The 23,317-nt window shown below is 41.4% G+C and overlaps 1 protein-coding gene across 1 annotated transcript in view; it reads left to right on the plus strand.

Moving 5' to 3' along the window:
* TG (thyroglobulin) overlaps window positions 1–9,310 on the plus strand; it is a 157,477-nt gene extending 148,167 nt beyond the window's left edge. Inside the window, exons 46-48 of the mRNA XM_051610309.1 lie at window positions 3,144–3,284; window positions 4,024–4,214; window positions 8,971–9,310. Of these exons, the coding sequence (XP_051466269.1) occupies window positions 3,144–3,284; window positions 4,024–4,214; window positions 8,971–9,086 (448 nt within the window). The 3' untranslated portion in view covers window positions 9,087–9,310. The remainder of the gene's footprint in view (window positions 1–3,143; window positions 3,285–4,023; window positions 4,215–8,970) is intronic.
* Window positions 9,311–23,317: the final 14,007 nt, after the last annotated feature.

The following is a 23,317-nucleotide window of genomic DNA, read 5'->3' on the forward strand; positions in this document are numbered from 1 at the left end:
AATATCAGATGGCTAAGAAAACCCTTTCTCTTTTTCTTACTTGGAATCATTTAAATGGAAACTCCACCTCAGACTTATGGAAAATTTCCTCAGAACCAATACCTTCCCAATTTAAATGGGTTGGCACTATATAATGAAAAATCCCAGCAAGTGATATTTCAGGGTCCGCTGTTAAATTTTTGGCTAGGGATGTCACAAAGTTTCTGATTTTACTACCCGCTTTTTTTCTGTAAACTGGGTTGGTGAACTCCTGTAGTGCCTCCTTCTGAAGTAAAGTAATAATTCTTCAAGGGGAGCTCAGTTTAGTGTGAACAAAATGGCAGAATGTGGCTCCTAGCTTCCCTGTGGCTCGGTTTACCACTCTGTTGTACTGTCACATCAAAAGAGCTGTGAATCTGGTTCTAAAAATGTTGACATTTTAAAAAGAAAAGGTATACACAGAAGATCTGAAAGGATAATTTTGCATCAGTAGCAGTCCCATGAAGTTAGCAAAGCCAAGATTTCATCCTAACCCATAACTTCATTCCCCACTGTTATTAAAATAACAAATTTGTTCCTTGAAAAGGGACTTCTGTTGGGGACGTTAGTTGCTATTAATTTGTCTTTGTTAAAAACACTTTAAAAAACCCTTTTGCCATTGTTTCTGCAGTCCTTCCTTTTATGAAGCTGTCCTCTGAAGTCCACCAGTTGCTGAGCTCTGCATTTCCCCATTTAGAATTGATGCTGTTGAGCTACCTGTATGACATCTTGGGTTTCAAGAGTGCAGTTTGGAGCAGCTCAGGAAATAAAAACCTCCCTGCCAAGCTAGCAGTGTACAACAGCAAAGCTATACATGCTTAACTGTCACTCCTCTCTCTCACTCCACTTTTCTTCCAGTGAAAACTGTCACTACCTGGTGCTACCTTGAGTATTATCAGAGCTCCTGCAAGACTCCAAAATCCTGGTTTGGGTATTTCTGGCCATTTTGCACTCCCTCTGCAAGTAATGGATGATTATCAGAGTTTGAGGGAGGAGACAGAAATGTTCCCCTGCTATTTTCCATCTAGCTGCCATCTAGATGTTTCACAGCTGTCTTTACTACTGTTCCGTACATGTATATATGAGCCTCTTTCCCCTCTTAACCTTATATTTTCTTTCTCATCCTCTTATTATTGATAAATGCTGGCCAAGTTGTGGTATTCCAGAAATACCGAAAGCAGCCTGTGAAGCTGTAGGGTTTTATACAATTTTATGGCTCTGTATCACATTGTTTACAGTTTTACAAGTAAGTTAAATCCTAATCAGTTCTCTGTTCAGGAGTTTGCTGAATTTTAGTCTGGGCTTTGACCTTTACAGTTTTCACTTCTAGAAACACAAGGGCTGAGAACAGTTTCATTTTGGGGGACACCCTCAGTCCCAGCTCACTTGTTTTAGATTTAGAGTTGAGTTCACCTCTGCTGTGCCTTCCCTAAATGGTACATTTGTTCTCTCATTGCATCTCAACTATATTAATGCTCTCTATTCTATTCAAAAGTGACTCTTGACTGTAAAAAAGAAAGATCCTTTAAGTATATAGTACCTTTGCTGCAATATCAACACTAAACATTGCTGTAATATACTGGGCCAAGCAAATTATTTTTAAAGCAGAATTATTAAACTATGATCTTGCTTAATCCTTCTAAAAACATTTGAGGAGGAAAAATATGCTTTAATCTTGTTTCAGTTCTACATTTTTTGGTGAATAATCTGTGAATAATTCACTTTCCAGATGCAAAGTATTACTGAGGTATTATGATAAGACTAAGGAAAATACAACCAAAGATGTATTCCATTTAGAGGGTTGTGTGTTTGTTTTTCAAAACAGAGGCTTTGGTGCCACTGCTCATAAAACTTAAAGGAGTCACCTTGTTTCAGTCCACCTGCCTATAATGGTTTGAACTCCAAGTCTTTTTCCATTAGAGGTAGTATTAGGGTCATATAAGTGCTGATGCATTTCCAGTCCAAAGATAAAATAGTTTCAGTTGTGCTACCTTTTGACAACAGCCTCAGCAACCACTGCAGATGAAATATTTCTGAGTGGATCTGGGATTTGTTTACTCCTGCCTCACAGACATCTGTTCCTTCTCCCAGGTCTCCTGATGCTGTCTGCTTTCATGCAGCATTTAACCAAGTCAATAAGACCTTTGTCTAACTTTGGGCTACAGAAAACACAATTGGACCATACCAGAAATATCTCCTTCTGAGCTGTGGTTCAAAGCTTTGTGCTGAGCACAGTTTAATTATAATTTTAGTAATAGAAGATGGCCACATCTTTTTCTGCAGGAAGTGAAGATGTTGACTTGTGTAACGTTTGCTACTAGGTCCTACAAATGTTGTCTTGCCCAGCCAATCTTGTCTCTGAATTGTTGAAATATTCCTTATTATATGTGTTATTATTACATAGAACTAAACAACAATTGTTATTTCTTAAATATCATCTAGGTGATTATCTCAAACTGTTTTGAATTGACTGCCATATAAAACTTGGGGAGAAGAGATTGTGTGAACCAAAACCACCCAGCCAGCAAAACAATTTAGATTAAATCTATGGCTAAGAGAAATCTTCATAAACATCTCCTATTACATCTTTCCCTATGCAAAGATTTGGGTCAGACTCCTGGCCCCAATGAAGTCAATGGAAAAAACTCAAATTCCTGTTAAGAAGGGCCAGGATTTTATTCCAAGTCTGTGAAATAAACCATAATCAACCTTCCATCATCGCCGCCAGATTCCATGTCACCACTTGCTTCCACTTTCTGAATATAATCTTAGTGAAAATCTGTACAAAACTTAGGAGGCATTAATGGAACTGCCAAGTGCCTTTCTCCCTCTTTCACTTTCTCTTATATGCCCAGTTTATTTAGAAAATAAACTGACTTCTGCAATTTCCTCTTGTAACAAATGTTAAAGACCCTACATTAACTTAATGGCAAATACTTCTTGTTACTGGTTGCTCTTCATTTATGTTCTGATTTGAAGAAGCCCCATGGCTCACCACACTCTAGTCAATGGTCATTAATTATTTAAGGCTTTGTTTTATTTTCTGAATTTAATTAGCTTCCTTTCTCCCCCAAATAAATAAATAAATACATGTTTAAATTATATTTATATAAATATTTTTTTAGTTCAAGTCAGGAGCTCTTGCTGGATGTTCAGTATGCATTTGGACTGCCATTCTACCCAAAGTATGAAGAAGAATTTACTCTGGAAGAAAAGAGCCTTTCCTTGCAAATTATGCAGTATATCTCCAATTTTGTAAACTCTGGGTAAGTATGTGACATTTAAGAATTGCTATGATAGGGGAGGTGAGGAGGAGCAGAGATAATGTAGTCCAGTTCCTGCCCTCACTCAAGGAGCCTCCATTTCCCCTAGCAATTAGTAATCTTACAGAGGGGACTTTGGTCAACACAATTGGAAAGTCATGGCCAAGTTATCAAGCAGAGACCAAAGATCTACAGTGTGACACTTAGCTAGATGTAATAAGAAATTTATCTCCATGGAGCAGATGCAAATTCTACTTATATATAAGGGAGCTGAAAAGGCCTTAATGTTGTTTCCAGAGCTTAATTCTGAAGTGTCTTGTCTACGAGTTCCCTCATTCCCAGAAGAGGAGAGCACAGGAAGACACAGTGCACCCTTTGCCAATTGATCCTTGAATAACCCTCAGGTTTACTGCACTGTGGCCATGCTTGAGAATGAGGTGTATCTCTGGAAAGCTTGTATGGGAACTGTGACTTGATGTGCTCTTTAGAATACCTTGAGTTGCTTTGGGACTGAGGGTTGTTGAGGGTGTTCATAAACCTGTGTCTACACAGGTTCTGTGTGCCTGTTCCTTAGAAAGTGAACCAGAATAATAAGTTACTGTGAAGAGAGACACCACGAATGATTCACCAGTCTGGGCTGATTTTGAACTGTGCTGGTCAGAGGGACTTGAGGGACACTTCGTTGACCTAGTTGATCTCCTTCTGCATGGGTTTCTAATGATAATTTCTCCTGTTCCCTTAGAAATCCAAACTACCCTCATAGTTTCTCAAGAAGAATGTCAGGGATGATGCCCCCCTGGCCTATGTATCTGCCAAATGATGATGGTGATAACTTCAAGGAGTTCACAGCTTCCTTGCCAACTCTTAAAGGACTGAAAAAAGCAGACTGTTCCTTTTGGTCTGATTATATCAGAAGACTGAAAGCATCCACAGGTGAGCAGAGTGTCTCCTCCCATTAAATAAAACCTAAATCCTCTGCTTAATGTTTTCCTCTGACTATGACCCTGTTCTGTCAGTGTGGATACTTTTCATAGATAAAACATCCAGCATTGTCCAGAGTATGCAGGTGAGAGTCTCCTGAGGCTGAAAGGATGAAACACTAAGCACATTTATTTTCTAACAGGTGGTTTGTAATGAATTTCATTGTCCTGGAGTTAGAGAAATCTTCCTGCAGTGATAATAGAAGATATGATGAAGCTGTATCTTCCAATAATTTTATGACTATTTGCAGCCATAATATAGACTTCAACTAAACTGGGAGACAAGGTGTATGGGCCTTTTTTGTCTGCTGGAAGCATTCAACATGACAATGTTGAGATTCATATGGCTTAGGAAGAACACAGTAACTTCTATTCAATGCATGCTTTGACTTCACACCACATCAGTTTCTTTGGTTTTGGGTTGTTTTTTTTTTGATAGCTGTGCTGGTTATGTCCCTTGTATTTCTCCTTTGTCTCCTTCATATATTTCCAAGCAGTTGTGAGATTTCTTAGGTTTTTTTCTTACTTCTTAAGACAGTAAGACCAACTCTGCTGCGCGGTCCTGAACACTCCATTTATTCTGGTAAATAAACTCCCCTTCATGTCTGTGTATCTTGTAAACAAATTTGGATAGCCTCAAAAAAAGCAAAGAAAAATTTATCTTTTTGGCAGAAAAAGATATTTTAAATTATTCTTGGAGGCCTGCAGGCTTACAAGTATTTTTTGTGGCCTAAGAACTCATATTCACAGTGAATACAGTTCAGGCTTTTTCTGCTTTGGGGACAGTTGTATTTCTGGGAACAAAATCTGCTGTCCAAGACACCAAACTACCCAGGCTATCTGTGCCTGACAGGCCACCTGAAATGGACTCAGGCTGATTGAGTGACACAAAACTATAACATCTCAGAACCATCAACTCTGATACAAACACAAAGCACCAATGCTCTTGTTTAAGAGAGAGCCTGAATCCTCAGTCTTTCTTCAAAAGTGGACTCAAGATTTTGTTATAGGCCTTTTCATCAGTTTTCTGGCATCCTTCAATGTCTTTCTAGCTCACAGGGGATATTTTGATCTCTTGAATGGCTTTCTACCCATCAAGATATTCCTAATTTGAAAAAATTTATTCTTGAGTTTAAAAAGTCCTGGGTATCACTTCTAGATCTTATTGGGACTTTATCTCACAGCATTATGAATGTGTAATGCCAGCCTGAGCTGAAGTCACAGGGCTGGCGGAATGACTGTTGGCCAGAGGCTCTCCCAAGCACTTAAAGAAAATCTCCCAAAAAGGTGGGAAAAGATCTGCCAGGGTAGATTGGTTATGAGATGGAACAGGTTTAAAACCATCCAAACTGGCATAAGAACACAAGAACATTCATGTATGGGGCCACCCAATGGTCTGCAAAGCTCAAAATCCTGCCCTTCTCAGTGGCCAAAATCAAATACTTGAATGTTAAACATAAAAATTGAAAAAGGAACAGAAAAACACATTTTAAGTGTTCACACAGCTGAGTCAGATTTTTTTAAAGCAAGTTACACAGTGCGAGTTTTATGGGGTATAGATTGTCAAGGAGAAGGTTTAAAAAGTACTTTTCAACATGTTATTCTGCAAGCAGAAGTGAGTACACTCTGTTTGCTCTGCAAGTCAGTATCTGCTCAGCCTCAGCACTATGGAAAGCCAGCTACACAGTTCACTTCTACTGAATTCCATCTCATAGCAACATTAGCTTGTCACTTTGCTTTGATAGTCATCTTTAATCTTATCTCACCCTAGAATACTGACACTTCTTATATGACTTCTACTTAAATAGACATCCCATCAAACCCATGTCTGCTGCAGACCTCAGCATGAGATGATAACTTACAGGCACTCTCTTGATAAGAACCTGAGCCCATGTTCTTGTGAAAAAAGATTTGTAATATTAATCAGTTCAGCTAGAAGGACTGGATGAACTTCAGATACTGCTGGCTGAACACCCTCAATTCATTTTTGAGAAGAGGTTGTGCTGAAATTTGTGCTAAAGAAGTGTCAGTCCATCAGTACCTGTTTACCATTTGCATTCCTCCCAAAAATTACATTCTTCAGAAGCGAACAAGTGAGCCTGTAGATCACCTTCAGCCAAGAGAATGGAAATATTTAATTTTTTTTAAGTCCCTAAGCACCATGTTGGTGCTTGGTTTTGGTGCTTCTTTGCGCCAGAAGTAGCTTGCTACTTCAGAGCTGAAGCACTGCACCTCTGTTACCTGACTGCTCCAAATTCTGTTCCTGGAGTGCTACCAGGCTGTCTTATGGGATCCTGGCATGATGTTGGATGCTAGACTTGAGAGAGCAATACTGCAAACCAGTCTTGGATGATGCACCTTGCACTCCATCCTGAGGGGGAACTAATTGTCATTCAGCTATTATGAGATACAATGTAACACATACTTAATGGAAACAATGAGCTGCTTCCTGTCTTTCAAGAATTATAAATCTTTGTGATAGTGTTTTTGGATTGTATGATACTCTGTTCATTCTGACTGCAGAGTCTCAGTTGTTATGGGTTGCAGTTTGTGGCCTCGTGGCAAAAGTTTACAGGCATGGGAGCAAGAGGCACTGGTAATGAACAAGCCAGTTTTCATGTCCAAGTGCAAAGCCATAAAGGATCTGTTCTGATGCAATCTCAACCAACTGTGATGAATTCTGTTTTGTCCTACTCACATCTTCCTTCAAAGCAGTACCTTTCCAGTTTCATATATTGTCTGTGATCTATAAGCAAAAATAAAAAAAAGACTGGACAACCCCGTGATCATAAAATCTAGCTGCAACTGACTTTTCAATTTTTTTTATTATTATTTTTTTTTCACCGTTTGTTTACTGCCATGTGAAATGTCTTAACTTAGAAATGTCAAATTAGGGAGAACTAAAGGCCCAAAGCTCAATATCTTAGCCCCTCGGTCTCAGACCAACAGAAAACTGAGTTACTCCTAAACTCATAAATGGCAGTTTCTGGAATAAAGCCTCTCATATTTGGAATCTCTTGCACTGTTGAATTACATGACCTTCAGGTTATACATTCCTGGATCTAGAAGCTGTTGTGTACATAACCAGGTTAACTGTAATTTTCTTTCCATTTAGTCAAATAATTGTCCAAGTTGAAGTAGGTGTTTCATTTTGTGATCAGACTAATATTTAATGACAGAATCTATACTCCTAACATATAATTGAAATGTATGTTGTCATAATTAAAGATAATTAACAAAAGTCATGTCATAAATGCAGTGATTTGTCATGGTATTTACTGGCAGTGCCTTTACAAATTATGGAGGAATGTTTGAATTGGTTTCACTGCAGATGATCTATAAATCTGTGGAAGTCTTGTTTGAAACTAGTTTGTAAAATTGGCATTTTGGGGAGCCATTTACACAGGGAATTTTGGAAGTGATGGTGCTTGAAAAGGTTTGCATTTAGTAAATGGAGTTCCCATGGTTGCATTTCAAAGACATGCTTTATATTCTGAATCACGATGGTTTCTATGGGAAACATCAAAACGAGAAACAAGAAGAGTGGCCATTGTGGAAAAAAAAAACCTGGATGTGGCTTTTTCCAGGGAATGTGTTAACAACTTGAAATGCAGTGAAAAACAGGAGCTTCAGAATGTTTATGCATATTCAGACAGTATGTCTGAATGCTAAAATTTCCCTTGCATAGCATGGTGGGTGCTGTCTAACAGTGAGTCCCTTTATAAGGAGACTTTCACTGCATCCCAAACAGGTAGACTTGGATCTAGTCTACACATCTTACTCATCTAAATGGTATCTAAACAGAACCAGTCCTCCTAAAATAAGTGCCTCCATAAGTAGAGTTGCAGCTGAGGAGAAGATACATTTGGTGTCTCCAAAGTGAAATCTTGTCTGCCTAAACTCATGTTCCTAAATTTAGACATTTAGGCATACTGTGCATGTCCAATTTAGCCACACTGGATTCCACCTGTAGAGAATTCAACAGCTTAGCAAAGCCGAAGCCTTCTCCATTAGCTCTGAGACACCATGTGTAGCCACACAACAGTCCAAATAAAGCAACAGTGTTCAGAGTTCAGACTTGAATCAGGTTCGAATCAGGAATGCTGTGGTTAGCATTCATCTTTTACCCATTCTATTCACACCTCCTTTTTGGAAACCTCTGCTAGAAAACAGATTCCTTTAGTATGAGATGACATCTGTGCAGCAATGAGAGCACTCTGGCAAGGACACATTAAATAAATACCTTCAGTCCACTTTCTTGGAACTGTTTGGTGGTGTTGAGGCAACAGCACTATTAAAATAGGGTGGAAGACTAAACTCATAGAAGGGAAAGTATAAGAAAGAAGAGATCTATTGGAGGTGTGTGTATTCCAGCAGACAAAAAAAAAAATATATTCCCCACACTCCCTACCTGGTAGGTAAATATCAGGAAATAATATAAAAATGAGAGAAAGTCTTGCACAAGTGGAATGTAAACTATTATGCATTCCAGTGGCAGTTATTTATAGCACCCTGGAAGCACGATAATGATCATTAGATGATCTGCCATTATCCTAAAGCATTTTGCAAATGGACTGCAAACTGGGCTTCCTGAACATTTAGAGCTGCATTAAAAGGCTATTAAGTGTCATTGACAAAGTATGTGCCTCCTAGCTTGCTGCATCAAAGATATGGCATTTATTTTAACCTTAATTATATTGTCTTTTCAGGAAGCACAAGTAATGAGGACCCATCTGCAGAAAACAGCCCTACTGGAGATCCCAGTGAAGGACTTAGCTCCCAGGAGAACCAGCCGCTTGGAGACAGGGTGTCTTACAGCAGATAGAAAATGACAGTGCTATTGGATGTGTTTGTCACAAAATTGTACATCCATGCAGCTGTGTCTCATCAGATGAACAAGCTGATTCCTTTAGTTAACTTTCTGAAACAGCAGACCTTTCAAGAGAGTAGTTTTTCAAGAAGTTTTTTGAATATGGCACAAAATAAGCCCTGCAGCTGTTACTTGAGGTCAAAGAAAACTGTAATTTGAAAAATGAAGCATCAATAAAAACTGCAAAACCAAAACAAAAGTACTTGGACTTAATGTCTTTGAACTGCCCAAATGCAAACACATTGCAGTAGCACCAGCCAGAAAAGGATGAGAAATTCCTCAGCTGATGAAGTTCAAATTTGCTAGTTGTCATATCTGACTTCTTTTTTATTATTCATCCTCTCACAAGCTGCCGAAAGGCATGAGAGCCTGGTTTGGCTTTCTGGAGAAAATTAACAAGCTTTAAAATGAGGAAGGGTTGGATCCAGGAAGAACGATGTAAGAAGGGAATTAAGAGTATGTATTGAGTGTGTTCACATGATGTCAGGCACATGCATGTGCTATGTTTAGCTCATGATCACCTGTGAAAAAATGTATGAGATCATTTGGGTAAAGCATAACACACAGCAGAGATAATGCAAAGAATGTCTTAATTAAAGCTTGGAATGTGCTGTCCTTGGAACATTAATCTTTTGTAAGAAAGTGGGATACAGAATAGTTTTGGAAGCGTAAGGAAAAGTGCATCATAGGATTATATCTAATGGCTCTGAAGGTAGCTTGGATTAGGATGGTTATTCATTCTGGGATCATCTGGCAACAGATAATTCTCAACTGACCGTATGCCACACATATATTCATTATACTTGAGAACAAAAAGTGAAATCATTGCTGCCCTGAAACTAATAGTAAAATTTCCATTTATTTCAGTAGGACCCAAATTTCTTATGCAGTGTTGAAATTAGTTAATAACTCGTAAGGTTTTGTTTGCTGCTTGGGACTTTTGCCAATGCATGAGCAGTTACTGCTGTCTGCCATATCTTCAGGTTTCCATAGATTTTATTTAGCTAGAAGAAAACCTGTGTAACACTCATAGTTTTTATACTAACATCATGTTAAATAAACAAGAAAATGAATAGAAGAATCAAGGAGCTTGTTAACTGAAAAATATAGAAAAGTAAAGATGGAGAAATCAAGGTGTGTTTTCTGTCATTATCTTTACTCATGCTAGCCAACTGTTAATGAAAAACACCCAAAAGTTTTAAGAACTTTTTAGAAAGTCCAGTTCTTAATTGTATAGCTCAGCAGAGGATGCTTTCTTTGCAGTAGAGATGCAGCAGTTGCCCAAGACTGGGTTTACTTTTTCCTCTTTTGAGGCTGCTCCTGCAAATCTGTCTAACAGATTCTATTTAAAACTTAATCCATCCTGCCAAAGCCTTTTATTTTAATACCAGGTATGATTGGACATGTGTCCATATAAGCAGTCATGCATATCTCTAGCCCTGGGAAGACCCAAATGCATTATAACTCATCTAAAAGTATTTTAAGACTTTATACTGGTCCTCCTATCTTTCAATCCTGACACTGAAGAATCTTCTGCCAGCTATTGGTCTTTGTTTCTGCACTGTATTCTTCCAAAAAATCAAATTCTCCAGAGCACCAGCCAAATTCCTGTGAAATGCTGATGTTAGGTGGGCTATTGTTTGTGGGGAATGGGCCTGGTACAGCCATATGCCAGGCTGAATTTTTAAACTGAGTCAAATAGTTACTGTGGGGAAAACGGGCCATGACACCGACAGTTTTGCTGAATCAACCCTATATCCCATAGCTCTTGTTAAAGAGACTGTAAAGGCTATTGTACAAACACTGGAATGCTCAATGTAATACATAATTTAAATCCTAGTAAACCATAAACATATGCTTTTAATTGCTATTTTGTATAGATTAATATTTACAAATAGTAGTGCAACTGAATTTATTGTTTCTTCCCTGCTGTATAGACCAACTTTGGTAGTGTCATCCCAAATGGGCCAGCTTCCCAAAAGGTAATCTCTATTGGCTTCTAAATCATCAAATCCTAAGGAAAAAAAACAAACAAACACCTTCAATAAATTCAAAAATTCCAATATAAAATGCTCACCTCCTCAGGGTTCCTCTCATAATACTATGAACATACTGTGTCCTTCACCACAATATCATAAAGCATAAAATAGAACATACAAAATTAAGTATCTTTGAGACCTAATTACTGTGAACAGCAACCTCAATATTAATTTGCTTCCGATGGAGCTGGTAAACAAAGGACAGATTTAAAAGACTTCACTAGTGAGTCATGTTAGTGAAAACCAAATATATAATCTTCTCCTGCTCACTGTTCAACCCCACCTTAAGCCCAGAGATGCCTCTGAAAGTTGAGAAAATATTTTAATTTTGAGCTAGGAATTCAGCAGCTTAGCCTTGTAGCCTCCTTGTCCATCTGGTAGGGTTGGTGGGTAGGTAGATATGACCGGGCTTTTAGGTCACCTCTCCTGAGGTATTCAGCCTGACTGTTTGCTAAGGGAGCCTTTTTAAGTATGGAATATTTGTAAAACACCTTTCTTTCATTAGTGGCTGATGGCCCCAAACCCAGCCTATTGCACTGGTTGCAGCTCTTTAGACCATTCTTTCTCTTTCCATGCTTTCTAGAAGCCCTCATGCTTTTTTCTGTATCTCACTATTTGCTTCCTCCTTTAAAAAAGCAATATTCTTTCCCAGTTCTATTCATGCTCTTCTTCCCTCATCCTAATCCCGTCCATTCTCCATACACTTTTTAATTTGCTTCTGCCAAGATGTACTTTTGGTGCAGATAAATGCAGCCTTATCACAGAATCCCATGTGTTCATCTAATCCCATAGTCCACCCATCTTCTGTCTGTGTTCTCAAGATCAAACATCTTTGAAATCTGAAGTGACTTTTGCAGCAGTGCAATGATCCAGTATTTGGCTGTAAATCTGGTCACCTTCCTGACTTTACTACTCTTAAATGCTGTTAAAAATAGCCTAGTCAAATCCAATAAGGAGATTTAATTAGAAAAGCTGATGTATGAGCTGACTGGCAGAGAGGTCAGGAGACTTTACCCTTAGTGATACTGAGAGGCCAAGTCTGCTCCCACATCTCATTCTTAGAAGGAAAAATACATTCTCAGACGATTTAGGTCATTGTGCTTTAAGCTGAAATACCAAAGGTTTCAGTGATCTGGTAGTGAAACAATGCACAGAAGCATGCTGAGTAGAGCCATGCTTGCCACCCCCCTGCTGGAAATAGCTATAATTTATTAAAAGTGAAGTATCCTTTGAAACCTCCTTATAAACATACATGCAGACAAACCAAGTTAATGCCAATTGACTAACTTAATCTGAATTTTTTTGAAGACCAGCCATCAGAACGTTTCTGTATACAAGCTGAGTTATGTTGCATTTAAAGGCTTGAATATCTAACTTACAGTGGTTTTGCACAGGAGATATTAGGCAACAGAAAAATAATGTAGACTATTAGAAAGATTTTGCCATGCCGAATTGGAAAGAAAGCAACCAACTGAATGGCAATGATGGAATGTTAATTGTTTTTATAAGTACTTGACACATACAGCTGGAATATGAGGGTTGTTTTCCTGCTGTTGCAGACACTCACATCATACGATTCTCTTGGCTAAATTTAATGACTCAGTTTTTTACCATAGCAGCATCACAGTTAATGCTCTGTATCATATGAAAGGCTCATATTCTCTCTAACTTGTTCCAGCTACAGAATAAAGCAGTGGCTTATATAGTAGTAATTATAGATTTATGGACCATTGCTCCACCTTATATGAAGCTAAAAAAAAATAAACATGATCACAAAGCCAAAGATCCTCCACATGGTTCTCATTTGGACTTTGAAACATAGACACCCGCCTAGCAGGGATTTTATATAAGTTTCAGGTGGTGAGAGAATTTGGCTAATAGGAAGTGTGATAGTCAGTGCTTTCAACTTTTTCTGTTTCCATGACGTTGATCTGGCCCAAAGCTGAGAGGTCACTAGTTCCTGCCCCTGCAGATGTGAATCTCTAGCGTGGCCTTTGGTTAGGGTGATGTGAGCTCCCTCTCCTAGTTTTTCAGCTGCCCAAGAAAGACCCTTTTACTCCAACTAAAACTCAGTGAACTTCAGCTGAGAGCTGATGAGCCATCAAGGACAATTAAGACAGTTTTGCATCAGGATTTCTGCCATATTTACTCACTCTTTAAGAGACTGAGTGTATGATTGGCTGTGGAAAGTGCAGATTTTCAGTCATTACAAAAACTGTTATTTTGTTGTTTTAAGGAGACCTACTTTTCCTTACTGCTGCTATTCCTTGTGTATTCTGCTATCACAGTATGAGAGGCAAAATCTCAGTAGTTTATCTAGGCCACTTCCTATGCAATCACACTAGAGAGAGGCCAGTGACCCAAAGTCACTGAAACTGATAGGATCTTGTAGGCCACTCTATCCAAGTCAGACAGGACTGGATATTTTTAAACACTACAGCTGTTTTCAAAAGCTGACTAAGGAATTCTGCAAGTCAGATTTCACTAACCTGTAGGGAATTTAGCTGTCCTGCTCCCATTATAGCTTTGGAAGCCTCACCCAACATCTGTGCAGTGGTCACTGCTCATTTAGGAGTCTTGGCCCTTTCATAATGAGCAGATGCCCATGCTGAAAAGCATCATTGCAATTGGCAGCAGTTCATTGACTTGTGAAGGTAGAACTTTGCTTTTTCCTTAGCTTCCCTGCTGAAGATGATTGACGTTTTTAGCAAGAGAGACCAAAAAAAAAGTTCACTTATTATTTTTGTTTCATGTTAAGATCTGGACAGTTTTCAGGGGCAGCCAGCACTTTTCATGACCATTATTCATGATTCACATATATGTACTGTCTCACGCCACACACCCCTATTTTGCAACAACATAAAAGAAGTCAGTGGAGTCACAACCAGCTTACAGAGCATTTTAGATTATGGTAGTGACCTGGCCTGCACGTGTCAAGCAGGTTAAGTGAAATGAAAGCTTACACTGCAGAGCAAAGAGGTTTGCTGTTTCTTCTCAAGAGATTCAGCTCGCACAGATTGAGACATCACATGCAGAGAGTGCATAGAACTGCTCTTCCATGACAAAGAAAATAAAGTCCCCCTAGGCTGAAAGGCTAAATATTAAACCTGGTCAAAAATTCAGACCAAAGGAAAAAAATATGGGGGAAAAGTGGTTTTGTAAAGAACTGGTAAGATTGTTGTTATCCTGCAGGAGTCAAATGAACTATTTTTCTTGGGGGGGGGAGAGTGAAGAGAAGAAAAATATAACAAATAAACCATGTTAGGAAGGCTATGGTTTTGATTTTATGCAATAATAATTGCTCGAATACATCAATTTTAAATAACAGAAGGATGAATTTTCAGTGAAAATTCTTTTGCTTAAAAGATTTTGGTTAGGCACCTTAACAACAGGGTATCTAGGTAAGCTGGGGATTTATTCTGGCTTTGGAAACCTTGCTGGGTGCTAGTATCATAAAAAACAGTGAATACAAGTTTGAATGAATGGCTGATCTTCAGAGTGGCAAGTCAAATGTGGATGGCTCAATGATGACTACTTAGCTCTGTAACTTCCAAAACTGGAACATCTCAAGCATGAAAGACTGGTAGACCCTGTCTCAAGCAGGCTTTTAGCTTGCCTCTAGCACAGCCTTTTATTATCATGATGGTGAAACACTGGCACAGGTTGCCCAGGGAAGCTGTGGATGCCCCATCCCTGGAAATGTTCAGGGACAGATTGGATGAGACTTTGAGCAACCTGATCTAGTGGGAGGTGTCCCTGTCCATGGCAGATGATCTTTAAAGTCCCTTCCAACTCAAAATATTTTATTATTCTATGACTATGATGATATTTTTTTCCCAAGACCAAACACTGAGCTTAAGAAACGTTAAATGAAGCAGAATGGATTCTGCTATCATGAGAGCATTTCAGTGATGTAGTATTTCAATATACAATTCTGCAGTGTCATGATCAGAACCTATCACATGGGGTGTAGATGAGACTGGGGTGGTGACCAGCAGCAGCTTTTTCAGTAGTAGTGGTGTTTCCAGCAATGCTTATAGCAGGGGAAGGATGGAACTCATCTTGTCTATGCCTCCATCTAGGGACAGGCTCTGTTGGGGAACAAAGTGCTCATAAAGGATGCAGGCACTTCCTAAAATGTGCTGAAGAGAGCCTTATGTCATCTCCCCATGTGGTGCAAATTCATAAAGTTATTTAGCCACCTCATTGATCACCTCAGGAGCTAAACATATTACTATTACTATGTTGTCCTATCTTTAACTCTTGTAGTTAAATATTAGCTAATATGTGGGCATGAAATAAGACTTTCAAGACTAGCTAGAGTTGTGGCTAATGACTTGGTTTCTCTGACTCTAATATTCTGTTTTTTCCACACATTTTTTTAAAGGCTTCTGAGCTTTCAGGACTTGTGCCATGAGATGAAGGCTGAACCCCTGGGACATCATGATAAAAGGGGTGTATGCTCATCTGTGGGAATCCTCAGGGACAAGCACTCTCAGGAGAGAGGCTTCGACTGATCCAGTTAAAGGATCAGCCTGACAATTTCTTTTTAACCCAGCTGACAGTCATACAGTCACAAGACTGACAACTTTCAAAAGCAGCAGAGGGCTGACAGGCAGAGACAGAAGTCAAATTCTGACAGATGTGTTTGCTTCAGATCACTTGCATGGCACTTTGCACTCCTTTCATGCCCAATAATAAATGCCTCAGCAAGGCATTTAAGCTCTAAACTTGGCAGTGATCTTTCTATCAAAAGCCATGGGTCTGCCTTGCAGGTGGTCAGAAATGCCAGCAGAGCCAGAGGCTGCAAGTTGCCCTGATTCACACCAGTTGCACTGAGAGTGGTAACTGTTTATGAGGGAAAGAATTACTCCTTTGTCAAGATGCCACAAATGCTCCTAAAGGAGCACTCTGAGAAGTCATTTTTCATACACATGAAAAATCCACCTCCACAACACTTCACCCTGGAATCCAGTTCCAGATTTTTACTTTTTTTACAATATTTTAGCATGCTAAAAATAGACCACTTTGCCTATGCTTAGTTCTCTGTAAGGCCACTGTGTCACAGACTGGAGTTCAATGAAGCCTTGTGGAAGACCAGGAAGCTAAACTTCCAGGGTGATCCCAGGGACTGAGTGCTTGGGATGCACTCAGGCAGATCTAACCTAGTACTGTAATTCACAACCTTTTATTTTGGGTGAAACTTGCCTTCCCTGTTACCATTCTTATTTCTGTGCCTGCAGTTCCCCATGGCTGACCAGGTTGAATTATAAACTCATAGAATGGCCAGGGTTTGAAGGGACCTTAAAACTCACCTAGATCAAACTGCACCGCCCACCCTCCCCCCTATATTCCCCTTTCCATGAGCCTGTCAGTGACCCAAGGCTGATGTCAGTGGTTCAACTTCTTTGGTCACTGGTCTGTTCCTGTCACACTCACTACCTGCTACATTTCATGGTCCTCCTTAGCTGGTGATTGTCAGTTCAAATTCGGTTAACAGAACACAACATCATGTGTAGGCATGACATACATGGTTTGTCCCACCAGAGGTTGTGCAGTATCATCATAGAATCATAGAGTGGTTAAGGTTGGAAGGCACCCTAAAGATCACCAGGTTCCAACCTCCCTGCTATGAGCAGGGGCACCTCACACTAGACCAGGCTGCACAAAGCCTCATACAACCTGGCACTGAACACCTCTAGGGAGGGGACTTCCACCAGCTCTCAGGGCAACTCATTCCAGCACTTTACTACAGTCAATGGTGAAGAATCTCTTCCTGATGTCTAACATAAACTTATCCCCTTCCAGTTTAAAACCATTACCCCTTGTCCTATCACTACCCTCTCTGGTGACAGGCCCCTCCCCAGCTTTCCTGTAGCCCCTTCAGGTACTGGAAGGAGCTATAAGTTCTCCCCGGAGCCTTCTCTTCTCTAGGCTGAACAGCCCCAACTCCCTCAGCCTGTCTTCATAGCAGAGGTGCTTCAGCCTTCTGATCATCTTTGTGACCCTTCTCTGGACCCTCTCCAACAGCTCCATATCTTTCCTGTGCTGAGGGCACCAGAACTGTACACAGTATTCCAGGGGGGGTCTTACCAGAGCAGAGTAGAGGGTCAGAATCACCTCCCTGGCCCTGCTGGCCACACTTCTTTTGGTGCAGCCCAGGACACAACTGGCTCTCTGGGCTCCAGCACACACAGGCGGCTCATGTCAAGCTTCTCATCAACTACCATCCCCAAGTCCTTCTCCTCAGGACTGCTCTCCAGCCATTCTCTCCCAGCCTGTGTTTGTGCCTGGGGTTGTGCCAACCCAGGTGCAGGACCTGGCACGTGGCCATGTTGAACTTCATGAGTTTGGCACTGGCCCAGCTCTCCAGCCTGTCAAGGTCCCTCTGGATGGCATCCCTTCCCTCTAGGGTGTCAACTACTCCACACAGCTTGGTATCATCAGCAGACTTGCTGAGGATACACTCAATCCCACTGTCCGTGTCTCCAACAAAGATGTTAATCAGCACAGATCCCTGAGGGACACCACTCACCACCTGCCTCCATTTGGACATTGAACAATTGACCACAACTCTCTGGATGTGGCCATCCAGCCAATCTCTTATCCACCGAGTGGTCCACCTGTCAAATCCATGCCTTGTCAGTTTGGAGACCAGGATGTCATGTGGGACAGTGTCAAAGGCCTTGCACAAATCCAGGTAGATGACATCAGTTGCTCTTCCACCATCCACCATCTCTGTAGCCTTGTTGTAGAAGGCCACCAGATTGGTCAGGCATGACTTGCCCTTAGTGAAGCCATGTTGGCTGTCACCAATCACCTCTTTATTTTCCATGTGCCTTAGCAGATTTTCCAGGAGGATCTGCTCCATGACCTTGCCAGGCACAGAGGTGGGACTGACCGGCCTGTAGTTCCCTGGGTCTTTCTTTTTCCCCTTTTTAAAAATGGGGGTTATGTTCCCTTTTCTCTAATCAGTGGGAACCTCACCAGACTGCCATGACCTCTCAAATATGATGGATAGAGGCTTAGCAACTGCATCTGCCAGCTCCTTCAGGACCCATGGGTGGACCCCATCAGGTCCCATAGACTTGTACACCTTCAGGTTCTTTAGATGGTCACGAACCTTCTTCTCCTACAGTGGAGGGTAATGCACCCTCCCAGTCCCTGTTTTCACCTGTTCTGGCCTTTGTGATGAGGCTAGAGCACTTGCCAGAGAAGACTGATGCAAAGAAGTCATTGAGAATCTCAGTCTTCTCAATATCCTGCATAGCTAGGTCTCCCATCTCCTTCAGGAGAGGACCTACATTTTCCTTGGTTATCCTTTTATCTCCAACATACCTATAGAAGCTTTTCTTATTGCTCTTTACATCCCTGGTGAGATTTAATTCCATCTGGGATTTGCTCTCCTTACTTGATCCCTAGCTGCTTGGACAACCTCTCTGTAATCCTCCCAGGGCACCTGCCCTAGCTTCCACCCCGTTTGCTTCCTTCTTGAGTTTGAGCTTTTCTAGGAGCTGCTTACTCATCCATGCTGGCCTCTTGGAATTTCTGCTTGACTTCATCTTAGTTGGGATGCTTAGTTGGGATGCTCTTGGGCCTGGAGAAGGTTATCCTTAAATATCAGCCAGCTTTCATTGGCCCCCTTACCCTCGAGGATGTTATCCCAAGACACTCTCTTGAGCAGATCCCTGAAGAGGCTGAACTCTGAAGACACTCCTGAATTCAAGGGTAGTAAGCTTGCTGTCCTAAGGATCTTGAACTCCACCATTTCGTGGTCACTAAAACCAAGGCTGCCCTTGAACTCAACATCCCTCATCAGCCCTTCCTTGTCAGTGAGAACAAGATCCAGTACAGCACCTCACCTTGTTGGTTCCTCCACTACTTCGAAAAGTTCTCATCAACACACTCTAGAAAACTCTTGGACTGTTTGTGCTTTGTGGAGTTGTCCCTCCAACAGATATCAGGGTGGTTGAAGTCCCCCATGAGTACCATGGCTTGTGAATGTGAAGCTGCACCTATCTGTCTGTAAAGTGCCTTGTCTATACTGTCCTGGTCAGGTGGCCTTTAGCAGATTCCCAGTGTAATATTCCCTGTGCCTGCCTTAATCATAACCCACAAGCTCTCAGTTGGCTCATCAGTCCCCAGGGAGAGCTCCATGCACTCCAGCTGGTCTTTGACATAGAGGGCAACACCCCCACCTCCTCTCCCTTGGCTGTCCTTCCTAAAGAATTTATAACCTTCCATTCTGATGCTCCAGTCATAGGAGCCATCCCACCAGGTCTCTGTGATGCCAATGAGATCATAGCCCTGCAGGCTCACCCTCATCTCTAACTCCTCATGTTTATTCCCCCTGCTGCGTGCATTTGCATAGAGGCACTTAAGCTGGTCTCCAGTTAAATTCACTGACCAGCTGGACGGGCTGGGATTTCATGATGCTGCACTCAGGAGCTCCCCTGCTGACCTGCATCCCTTTTATAGGCCCTGGGCATCTATTACTGATGCCAGCATCACATTGGAATAGATAGGCATGGGATGAATGGAGTTTCCCTCCCCCCAGTCACATGATGCTCATTAGCAGCTACTACTTTTAATACCCAACAGTAAACTTTTAGGGAAGGTGAGTTCTCTGCATCTCCAGAATGTCTGTATTTATAGGATGTTTCTCTACATTTCACTAAAAATAGTATCAATCAACTTTTTCGTTATAGATTACAATATGAGGCATTTACTTCTTTTTCCTGCCTGCAAAGAGGGAAAGTTTTATTATTCCCATTTTACAGCCAGATAAGTACAATAAAGACCTCAAGCCTAAGTCAGAGATGATAAGAACCTTTTACAGCTTTTCAGCAGGCTCTTGAATTTCAGACTACCCACAGTGCTGTGCTTACAGCTTCACAGTGTACCAGTTCAAATCAAACCTGGCTGGGAAAGCTAAACTTGTCCACCTGGGCTTCTTTCTTCATTTGCTTGACTCATTTTTTTCTGTCATTTTGGGAGGGCTGCAGAAGCGGAGTGGAATGGAAAGCCAGGCAGATTTTAAGGTATGGCAATGGAAAAAAAAATACTGTCAGGAGAATCATAGAATCATGGAGTAATAGAACCATCAAGGTTGGAAAAGACCTCAAGATCAAGTCCAACCATCTGCACTACAACCCCTAACCATTAAACCATCTCCCAAGGACCACATTCTCACCCTGCTCTTGATGCAGCCATAGGTCAGCTCTACAGCAGAAAAGGTTTGTGAGGACACATGAACTGGGGTAGTTGGTCCAGCAGGAGCCTTCTACATCAGTCAGCTTGTACTTCTGAAGAAGAACTCCTATTGCTCGTAAGACTCCAAAAAAGAGGCCCTTTTGGTCTATGATTGTGGTGCTTTTGCCAATACAGAAATGTTTCAAGAAATTCACATTCTCCAACTGATGCTGTTTTCATCACAGTCCCTGAGTCAACAGGAAATGCTGTCCTGGAAGAGTCCTGTTCTATATCCACAGCCCTTTCTTGGCCTGCTGAGCTTTTGCTTTCCAGCACACAGTCTCTTTCCTGCCCCCGCTTCCTCCTCCCCTCTGCAGCTACTTTTTCTGTTCTCTTTAACTCCTAATTATGTATCTTCACTCTATCCCATTTCTTCACACTGTCCATTTCACACAACTCTTCACCTTCAAACTGAGCCTCTGCTGCAAAGCAATCAGCTGGGGTGATTGTGAAGTCCCAGCAAGGTACTCCTTGTCTTTCCAGGTGACTGGCACTCAGCAAGAAATTCAGTCCCTGCCCATTTTGATTTCTGTGCTGCTGTGTTGCCTTTAACTGCAGCAAACCCTAACAGAAAAATTTTAGCCTCTGTGCTTTGCAGTTGCACTGTTGCTTGTCATTGTGCTGCTGCTGTGGGGAACTTGGAGCTATTTCACTTCCATTTTTCATGAAATTTACTTCACAATTTATGATAACTTTCAATAGAAAAATAAAATTAGGAGAGAAAAAAACCCTCAAAACTAATATAGAGTTTATATTGTTAAAGGTGCCTGGGGAGTAAGTTTAGTGCTAATTAAAAGAATGGAGCTCTGCAGAAAGTGGCTGATTCACAGCCCCAGAGAGCAACATTTAAGGTTAGTGATAAAATCTAATGGCAATAATATAGGGGAAAAAATACACAAATTAAACCTGCACTGCAGTGCTGCCTGAGGCACAACATGGTTAATTCCCTCTCAGCATTTTCACTCATCCACCACAGTAAATAGGTCTACGAACAGAGGTCTGCTGAGATTAAAAAAAACCCCAAACAACAACAACAAAACCAAAACAAAACCAAAACCTGCTTCACAGCTGACATTAAAAGAAAGGCCTCTTTTTTTTTTTTTTGCCTGACACATTGGAGACTTTGTTTGAGAACAATTAATCCAAGTGAAATTCTGACCGCTTGTACCGCAGCCAGATCAGGAAGAGTTCTTGCAACTGGCTAAGCAAGTTTCTGGCCCTGGAAGCAGCCTGAAGTTCTGAATACTTTGAAAGAGAACAGAGGGTCAAACAAAGCTGAGATCTCCTTCCACTGAAACTGGCAGCAAAGATCTCTCTGACTACAAGTCAGAGGTTTCTCTGATAAGAGGAATGGACAGGGAAAAGCAAAACAAATGTGCTAGCATTGCAAGGCCCCTGAGCTCCAGCCTTAAAAAGGGGGATGATGCAGGGCTGAGCCTGGCCTGTGGGGAGTTTAGAATTAAATGGGGCATAACTCCAAACCCTCACCACCCTGTGGGCTGCGGTGCAGATGGAAGCAGGGCAAGAGGGCAAAACATCAAATAAGAGATCTTTATATTTCATCGCTAACTCAGGTGTTTGCTTCCTGCAAGAGGAAGGACCAGAGATGTGCAGTAGCAACAAGAGGGGGACAGAGGTCCACATGGAGGGAATGAGCAGGGTACTCATCAGAGCATCAGCTGGCAGTGCTGGGGAGGAGGAGCAGAGCTAGGGTTGAGAGGGGTGCTCAGTTGAACACAGCCGTGCACAGCAGGACAGAGGCTCCCTCTATCAGTGCAAGTCTCCTTCCAAGGGTGTACATCACATTCCCAAGGCAGAGACTCAATAACAAAATATTGCTTTGATCACACAAGAAGATATAAATAATTAGCTATTTGCCAATTCTCCCTTCAAGTGTAGAGCCACAAAGATGATTAAGGAAGTGGAACATCTCCCTTATGAGGAAAGGCTGAGGGAGCTGGGTCTCTTTAGCTTGGAGGAGACTGAGGGGAGACCTCGTCAGTGTTTACAAATATGTAAAGGGTGAGTGTCAGGACAGAGCCAGGCTTTTTTCAGTGATGACCAGTGATAGAACAAGGGGCAATGGATGCACACTGGAGCATAGGAGGTTCCATGTAAATATCAGGAAGAACTTCTTTACTGTGAGAGTGACAGAGCACTGGGACAGGCTGTCCAGAGAGGTTGTGGAGTCTTCTTCTCTGGAGACATTCAAAACCCACCTGGACACGTTCCTGTGTGATGTGCTCTAGGTGACCCTGCTCTGGCAGGGGGGTTGGACTAGATGATCTTTCGAGGTCCCTTCCAACTCCTAGGATTCTGTGAGTCTATGAAAGAAGTGAGTAGCTCCAGAAAATGGCTAAGTTTTCTAAGATTTACAAATAACATTTATCTTTTTTCCACTTAAGTTATAAAATGTTGACAGTAGGGTTTCCTGGAGACTTCTGAAGGGAACGACCACGTGCAGGTGTTGGCAGGGAATGTGCCTCCAGCTGGACACACTGCTCTGCAGGAGAGACAGAGCAGCCTAGGGCATGGCCTGAGGGCTTCTCCCAGGGCTGGTGCACCTCATGGATCAGATGTTTCATGGCCTGTTTCATTGCGTGACCATTATCTCTTAAGGGATGCTGTGAGACGCCCCAGTGTAGCCTGAGGAATCCCACACTGAGATCCTGAAATGCCAGTGTGAGCAATGGACTTTCCAACTCAGATTGGTTCTCCCTGAGTTAAAGCATTAAAATTAAATCCTGACATTGCATCTGCTGTAAAGCACTGTCCACATGTCAGTCAACGTTGTCTACCTCAATTTTCTTCTTCCTTCACCTTCCTTCCTTCCTATCACAAAGATAGAGCTTTGAATACATTTTAAATAAAAATTTGAACAGGTTATTAGGGTTT

Source organism: Apus apus, chromosome 2 (genome assembly GCF_020740795.1).
Source record: "Apus apus isolate bApuApu2 chromosome 2, bApuApu2.pri.cur, whole genome shotgun sequence".
Lineage (NCBI taxonomy): Eukaryota > Metazoa > Chordata > Aves > Apodiformes > Apodidae > Apus > Apus apus.